This window comes from Acyrthosiphon pisum, chromosome A1 (genome assembly GCF_005508785.2).
Source record: "Acyrthosiphon pisum isolate AL4f chromosome A1, pea_aphid_22Mar2018_4r6ur, whole genome shotgun sequence".
NCBI lineage: Eukaryota > Metazoa > Arthropoda > Insecta > Hemiptera > Aphididae > Acyrthosiphon > Acyrthosiphon pisum.
Window position 1 is genome coordinate 128,992,350 of NC_042494.1, and position 9,215 is coordinate 129,001,564.

Sequence of the window (9,215 nt, forward strand, 5' to 3'; positions counted from 1 at the left end):
ACTGAATGTTTATATTAGCATTTCCTATACACCATACAATTTTGAAAAAATGTTGACTCTTTTTGAGCTGTTTACGGACATTTTCAGTTTTCAATTTTTTTAGTTTTTTTTTCTATAAATATCAATAAAGTTATATCTGTTGGGCCAAAAAGTGTAAAAATTTAATACAAAGCTCCTGATATATTGTTACAATGTCAATTGAAAAATATTAAAAATACATAGGCACAATTTTTTTTTATAAGCATTTAAAGATCGAATTTTGGACATAATTTATCCAAATTTTTATTTGAAAAATTATTTGTAGTTAAAAATCGTATAAAAATGTTCAACTTTTGTATCTTAAAATGAAAATTTAAAACAAGATTCCACGTAAGTAATTAATTCTGTTACCAAAAAATCTAAAAAATACGGAACAAGTAAACTAGACTAAGCCGAAACTTCTAAAGTATACTATTATATATCTATGATAGTATCATGGTTTGTTGTTGATGTATAACGCGTTATAAGTACCTAATAGATATTATGATATGATTAATTTGGAATTTATTATAGGTCAATTGTTTTTAAATACTATTGACTATAATATAATATTATGTCTTATACCTAGACTGACATACCGTCTCCGCTCAGAATCGTTTTTCTTATACAATGATATTATATCATTGAATTCAAATTTAATACCATCCATTATACAGTGACCCACTTGTAACCTACTGTACAGCAGAGCGACATCCACTTACCCACCTTTTTAATTTGTGTACTTATTTGAATCAGAAATTAGGTATAATATTAGAGTCAACGCCGTAAAATGTTTTAAGTAGGCAACCTATACGTTTTCTGGGGGACGAAATGTGTCGCGATTTTTAATCGAGCTGTCCCGTATTCTTATCTATGGTATTTGGTCTGACTCTTTTCCACGATTTAAGATAGTACTATCTTTAATCGTGGACCTCGGTCTTAGAAGAAAAAGAGATGATAAGAATAATGAATTCATTGAAAATAATGGTAAATGGTTATGGTAATTGGTAATGCACTTTAAAAACTATAACCTCAAATCCTAAATCCCAATACGGTGCACTGAGTACTGACGCACAGAACGTCTGTACTTATATACACAGTCAAAAGCAAGTTTTCTTGCTATTTAAATAATCGTGTGAAAAGTAAAAAAAAGTCATGTCTGTAAGTGCATTGACGGTGGCCGGTTCCAGGACGTCTGGAACACCCATCCGTACACAAAATGTGATGGCAGCAAATGCTATTGCAAACATTGTTAAAAGCTCATTAGGACCGGTGGGCCTGGATAAAATGTTGGTTGATGACATTGGAGTGAGTAAAAATATTTGTTGTAATACTTCAGAAAGATTTTGTGGATACTTATGTTTATGGTTTTAGGATGTCACAGTAACCAACGACGGTGCTACTATTCTGAAGTTATTGGATGTTGAACATCCAGCTGCTCGAGTCCTCGTTGAATTGGCTCAATTACAAGATGAAGAAGTTGGTGATGGCACGACATCAGTTGTAAGTATACTATTGAGCACATTGAAGATATGTCGTTGTATGTTTTAGACAGCCACTGAAAATACTCATTTTTGTTTATAGTTTTCTATGATAATTTAGAATTATTCAAACAGAATTTAATGCAACCAAAAAAATTCACTTTTCTGGAATTTTATTATTATTTTTGATTTTACCTAATCAATGCGCTAAATCATAATGTTGTAGATAACATTATGTGTATAAAAATGTTAAGTAGATGAATTTACTGATTTTTATAATTTTTCATGAAACAATGATATTGTTCAACCATTTTCATTTCCAATCACTACACGGCCAGTTTCTAAACTGCCTTGGTTATGCACATGGTTTTTAAACCTCCTACCTATGAAAAAATATGATGTATATAGGTACATTTTAAACCAAATATGACTGGTTTTCAGTGTTTTCGCAATTCCTTAAACTTGAGTTTGGAGTATGTACCTAATAAAAACTAAGCAACATATAATTTGTATAAATCAACAGTTATTATTTTTTACAATCAAAATAACTGCAAATTCAGTGCTGTAAAATTTTGTGATTTGTGATTTTTCCAATACACGTGTGTAACTTTTATATTATATTTATTGTTTAGGTTATAATAGCAGCAGAATTACTGAAAAATGCAGATGAGTTAGTTAAACAAAAAATACATCCCACATCTATCATAAGCGGATATCGTTTGGCATGCAAAGAGTCTTGCAAGTATATTCAGAACAATTTAACTGTAAATGTTGACGATTTACGTCGTGATTGGTTAGAAAATGCTGCTACTACATCTATGTCAAGCAAATTAATCATGGCTGATTCAGAATTTTTTTCAAAAATGGTTGTAGATGCTTGCATGCTTGTGAAGCGACCATCTGATAAACGTGGTGGAGTATCTGTTCCTATTAAAACCATCAATGTACTTAAAGCACATGGTAAAAGTGCACGAGAAAGCTTACTCATTCAAGGATATGCTTTGAATTGTACTGTTGCTTCTGAAGCAATGCAAAAAAAAATCGTAAATGCCAAAATTGCCTGTTTAGATTTTTCTTTACAAAAAACTAAAATGAAATTAGGTGTACAGGTTTTGGTTAATGACGTTGACCAGCTGGAAGCAATACGTCAACGTGAGTCTGATATAACTAAAGAACGAGTTCAAAAAATTTTAGCAACTGGAGCTAATGTTATATTATGCACGGGTGGTATTGATGACATTTGCTTGAAGTATTTCATTGAAGCAAAAGCTTTGGCTGTACGTCGTGTTAAGAAAGTTGATTTAAAAAGAATTGCAAAAGCTACAGGTGCAGCTTTTTTGACTTCTTTGACAAATATGGAAGGAGAAGAGACTTTTGAAAGTTCTAGTCTTGGTGAAGCTGCTGAAGTTGTACAAGACCAAATATCAGACGATGAATTAATAATTGTTAAAGGACCAAAAGCTCAAAGTGCTGCATCAATTATACTACGTGGCCCAAACGATTTCTATTGTGATGAAATGGAACGTTCCATTCATGATGCTCTGTGTGCCGTTCAGCGTGTGCTTGAATCTAAATCGGCTGTTGCTGGTGGTGGAGCAGTTGAAGCTGCTTTATCTATTTATTTAGAAAATTTCGCTACATCTTTGAGTTCCCGAGAGCAACTGGCTATTGCAGAATTTGCACGCTCTTTGTTGGTTATCCCTAAAACCTTAGCGATTAATGCTGCACAAGACGCTACAGAGTTGGTCGCTAAACTCAGATCTTACCATAATGAAAGCCAAACAAGTAGTGAAAACGATGTCTATAAATGGTATGGATTAGATTTGGAAGAAGGTGAAATACGGGACAATCTTAAAGCTGGTGTACTGGAACCTGCTATATCTAAAGTTAAATCATTGAAATTTGCGACTGAGGCTGCAATAACTATTCTTAGAATAGATGATATGATTAAATTAGATCCTGAACAAAAAGCTGGACGTGGATATCAACAAGCATATGATGCTGGAGAGCTTTAACTAACAAATATTGTTCATGAAAACATTAACACTAGGTTACTAATATTTTTTAATACGTTTCATATGCTATGTGCAAATATAAAGATGCATATTTTACTTTGTTATTATTTAAACTATTTTCATGCATTGTAAGCTTACATAATAATAATAATAACATTCACTTTCAGATATATTTATAATTTTTTTTTATATACACCTATGTTTAATAAAATTCATAATTTTTACTAAATTAAATTGTTAACTAATGTATCTAAACAAAACTGGATACTTGATATTTCCTATGTTAGACGTCTATCTATTTACGTACTGTATAATGTATGATATGTGTTTGGATATTTTTTAACGTTTTATAAGTCACATGTATAGATGTAAGTTTATAGTGACAAACCATTTTAAATTTTAATAATTTAAGAGAAAATTTTGTTTAAATCTTAATTTTCTTAATAGTTAGTATATGACTACCATTTACCATTGATCACAAACATTTTAATTCGAAAAATGCTTATAAGCTTAAATTAAAAGTAGTGAATAGTGATATCTCAAAATGGCTATATTATGGTTATCAAGGTTTTCTGACACCTAACCGTGTTAGTGTCTCTTGTTAGTTGTTTGGCTCAATTTTATATTGTATATTGTCTAAAAGTCTATCTTCTGGTATTTATAAATCTTAATATACCTCAGTCTCAGTGGCTGAAACACAAATTGGTTACTTTTTTAAATTTTTTAGATTTGAACTGTCATGTACAATAGTTATGTTATGTTAAAGTTAATAACACTTGAGTAAGAAGGGTACCTGGGTAACTGATTTTTGTTTTAGTGCATATTATAATATATGTGGTCCAACTCTAAATGAAAATATTCTGCTGACACCACTGCATAGCCCAGAATAGTAGCTAAAGATTAATGAATAATTATAAATAAAAAGTTATACTCACTGTACATTATTGAAACGACTCAGGAGTTTGGTTGAAAATGATCATTAAGATATCTTTAAAAAAATTAGACAGCTGTCTTTAGATTTATCTTGGTACAGTTATACTTTATGAAAACTAGTCCATTGGATGAGTTTGGACAAGCATCTTGTAATAAAAGCAGGTTAATTCTTTGGTCGCCTAAGCTTTTCAGATTGAAAATCAGTGACCTATAAGTAATGTATCTAGTGAACTAATTTTCTAACATAATTTGAAGCGTCTTATATATTATGCTTGATAAATAAAGAAATGAGTGCTTAAAGTTTTTGATTGCCACAGGCTGACACACGAGGGATCTTTGTATAAGGGGATGTCAGCGACTCAGCAAACTGCTATAATACGAGGGTATGACATATCAATTTGTGTGAATTATGTCTCAAAACAATTTAAACATCTAAATTTACAAAAATTGTTATTATTTTGAAGTCGAATACAAAATCAAACATTGATCTATATATATAAAAATGAATGTATGTGCGTGTCCATATTACCATGGCAACCAATTATATATTATTTTGAAATTTCCGATGGAATGTTTTGTATATAAATGATTGCCATGGTGATATGTAAAACATATTATTCATATAATAGAATTAGCACTTTTAATGGGCAACAAAATGAACAGGATCAGATATTTTTATATACATAGATAGATTATACCTCTGAGCAGAAGATAGAATAATTTAAAAAGGGAGGACCAACCCTGGGAGGTGCTCAAACAGGAATTTTGAGATTTCTAATGAAAATTTTTGTTTATAAATGGTTGTCATGGGTTTTGAAGCTATTATAATAATAATTATTGGTTGCCGGGAAACAAAGTGCATGGGATCAGCTAGTAAAATATAAAACCAATATGCCAAACCCTTAAAATTATTATCCTTTATAATTGTTGTAATAGGTGATTTTACTCCAACATTACTCAAAAATCATAAAAAATTATTTTAGGTTAGTGTTTTATCTATGTTGCATGTGGGTCGGGGAGAAAACAAATATTGAGCTTACCCTTAAGCACAACTATTTTATCATTTACAATAAAAATTATATTTTACAGAGGGAATGATATAAAATATAAATATATAATGTTTATTTAATCGCTAAAATTGTAAATAATATTAATGAGTCAATAATCAATATGCTGTTGGATTTTTTTGGATATTCTAACATTTTTGACAAATTATAAAAAAACCTATAATAACTGAATTTATCGAAATTTAATAGGTAGATTATAAACATTTTTATATTTGAGATGTTCATATTATGTTAAATTTAATTGTTCTGCTTCAGCATTTCGTTTAATACCGAAATTATTTTTTAAAGGTGGTTATAAGTTATAATATTATACCAAATAGTTCCAACTCTATATATAAATGTATGGTGTAGGTATTGAAACAGTTTAAGGATTCTTAGTCCATTCAATATTCAATCATATTTATTCTATTATTAAATATTGGCCATTAGCTCAAATGATTACATTTTTATACTGTTGACTGTTGTAATATAAATTTATAACATCATAGTGATGTAGTAATAGGATTAGTACTTTTAATTTTATTATGTATAAAATAAAAAAAATTGGTAAAATTATAGAAATTTTGTAAAAATATGTTAATAAGGACTAGTGCATTAATTTTTTAAACATAAATATGTTTTTAACTGGATACAGATATTTTTATTTTTTAACCGATTCTACTAAACGCTTTGTTTATCACTATAGAAACGAATAAAATGTAAAAATTACCTAATTTCCACAAGGTATATAAGTATTACACAATATTAATGGTTATTTAATAATACATATTTATGATTTTCTTCAAAATGGAAAATATCGAATAGCATGCTACATTGATGACTCCACACAATCACAACTATATATAAAACGACAAATTTTTGGATTAAATATAATAGAGTAATAATAAAAAAAAATTTTCAACAATGATTATATTGTGATTACAAAATATATTATATGCAATGATGTTATAGCAAAATAGTCTCCTTATAATGTTTTTTATCATATACGTAAGTACATTTTATTTTGTACCTAAACAAAATATGTAACAAGATTTTGTAGAATTATTTGATTAGTACTAGTAATAATAATGATGGTAACAAAAATCTTAGGGGTAATTAACTATTACACATAAGTAGAGGGTTAGTATTATGAAAGCAAATAGATCAACAGAATTTCCAAATTGATGCACTTTGTATAGGCTTGCTAAAAACATACAGGACACCAATCTCTTAGCCCCTAGATTGAGCAGTAAATGGATTCCAGGAGAAGACTGTCTCATGTAGAGCGGTGTTACTGTTACGACAATGTACATATAATATGTAAGCATAATAATATCATTAATTATTTAATTTCCAGAGTTTATTTGTTATTTTAAATTATAACAATATAAGACTTTTAAATACAAATTACCCAAGAGCTCCAAAAAATGCTCATATCTTACTCTTAAAAAGTGAATTCCGAGCATATTAAATAAAATACATTCTTGAACATAGATCAGAATTTTAGATAATAAATATGGATGCAAATTATTTCTGTTATAATTTATAATATGTAATAGAAATATATTTTTTATCATAGTATACACATCTTTTAATGAAAAAAATATATAAATTAAAACAAAACATTTTAACTCTTAAAAGCTTTCAGGCTAAAACAAGTTAAAAAAAATATATATGGGTTGGTAGAGAGCAGTACGGTTATATGGTGGGGGTACAATTATAACAAATACTTATTTTAATAGATATATTAACTTACAAAAACTAAAAATATAATAAAATAGCTTAGTGAGGAAAAAATTAAGCAATATCATATTTACACACTTCAAAGAAGACAAATACTTAACAATAAATGTATTTTGTTTTATATAACTATTATATACTCGGGTCCAAATAAGAACGCACCGCCTTGGCGCATCCAAATGAATCGCGGAGCGACGTCCGGACCCCCCGGCGTATCTATTCGCGCTGCGATTGGTCGCCATTAGTCGATTTCGGTCGCCACCGCCGACGGCGTCGCCAGCTGCTGCCGGAACAGACAGTGAAAGCGCGTTCTACCATGCGCGAGTTTTGACCGGTTTTCGTCCGCCGCCCGGTGCGTTCTTATTTGGACTCGAGTATGGACTTGTACAAAATAACATCATGTCTATTGTTTTCTATAATTATACAATTGAAAATAATCAGAAAATATTTCAAGTAGACAGCAGTGTAATGCCAACTTGACTTTAAAGAGTATACAAAAATTTTAAATGTATAAGTAATACAATTTATAAATTATGGAGATTATAAAATCTTGACTATGGCAGACAAGTAGATACAAAGATTGTATAAAAATTGTAATAAAACAATCAATAATTATTGTAAAAAAAACATTTACTCTATGCATTACAAAATAATAAATAATTTATAATATTGTTATTTGAAAAATACTCTGTAGAAAGAAAAAGCTGCTTTTGCATTTATGACTAAAACTGTTAAAAATCAATTCAAATATAATGCCTCAAAGAAAAGAATAGCCATTTATAAGTATCATTATAATCTATATACAATAAGTAGTATAAAATATTTAATAGTAAATTGTACTGTTATTAATCATCTAGGCTACTCTGTTTTTTCTTCTTAATTTGAGCACTAACAAAATCATCTCTGCACTCTTAAGTATATAAGTATTGTACACATCATCTCACATCTAACATCATTAAGCCTGACTTAACATTAATTAGGTAAATATATATAATATATACATCGTGTCTCAAAAATATTCAGATATTATTATATTCATTATTACAAAAATGTATAAAATCAGTTGTCAGTTGGAAATTTAATTCAATATCAATATTCAAAGTAATAAGTAAAATGAAACTTTTAAAAATTATTAAAATCTTCGATTATAAGAAATTGAGACACTTGGTATATTTATGTACACTACTTATATTTAAATTTAACCTAATGTATATAAAATTATCTTGAATGTAATTAAAAACTGTATGTAGGTAAACACAAAAAAAGAAAATATAAAACATTTTAACAGTTAACATAAACTCTAATTATGAGCAAATAATTATGACATATTTTATAATTATATAAACTAGAGTCATATTTAGACTCAAGTTGAATTCAATCAATAAAAACTGGAGCACAAATAAATATTTAGTTTACAGTCGTATTACAAGGTTATAATTAAAAATAAATTTAGTGCATATTATACTTCATAATCAATACAAAATTATTTTATTTGTTAAGTCAAACTCTGATTTTCAATTTATAAAATAGTTATAATTTATAAAATTATTTGTAAATAAGATTAAATCGGAAGTAAATATATGACAAAAAACCATTTTTTTATTTATATGATATTTTACATAAAGAAACAAGATTCTTAAACTATAAAAGGAGGGAATCAAAGTGTTAATTAGTAGTTATGTATTATGGAAAGCTACATTAATGAGATCCTAGTGGTGAACATAGGTTTTATTGACAAATTTTCTTGAAAATTTTAATTTGAAAAAAAATGGGAATTATATAAAAATATGGTTAATAACCATGCAAAAAATATTCATTTTATATAGTTTTTTATATGCAAATATAAAATATCTATTGTCCAGAATATATTTTTTTTTATAGAAATTTCAAATTTGCAACAATACCAATAAATTTTTTTAGTTATTTAAAATTATTTTGAGTTGAAATAAATTATTGTTCATAAAATGATACAATTTGCAACA

The 9,215-nt window shown here is 28.1% G+C and overlaps 1 protein-coding gene across 1 annotated transcript; it reads left to right on the forward strand.

The window, feature by feature from the left end:
* Positions 1 to 1,057: 1,057 nt before the first annotated feature.
* Positions 1,058 to 3,765, forward strand: LOC100158833 (T-complex protein 1 subunit alpha). The gene is made up of 3 exons (XM_001943033.4): positions 1,058 to 1,326; positions 1,393 to 1,521; positions 2,132 to 3,765. Exons 1-3 carry the CDS (start codon positions 1,174 to 1,176, stop codon positions 3,512 to 3,514), a joined length of 1,665 nt encoding a protein of 554 aa, XP_001943068.1. The 5' UTR covers positions 1,058 to 1,173; the 3' UTR covers positions 3,515 to 3,765.
* The last annotated feature ends 5,450 nt before the right edge of the window (positions 3,766 to 9,215 follow it).

Coding starts and splice junctions, on each gene's coding strand:
- LOC100158833 (XM_001943033.4), top strand. CDS start 1,174: ATGTCTGTAAGTGCATTGACGGTGGCCGGTTCCAGGACGTCTGGAACA. Junction 1,327..1,392: donor TGTTGGTTGATGACATTGGA/GTGAGTAAAAAT, acceptor TTATGGTTTTAG/GATGTCACAGTAACCAACGA. Junction 1,522..2,131: donor GTGATGGCACGACATCAGTT/GTAAGTATACTA, acceptor TTTATTGTTTAG/GTTATAATAGCAGCAGAATT.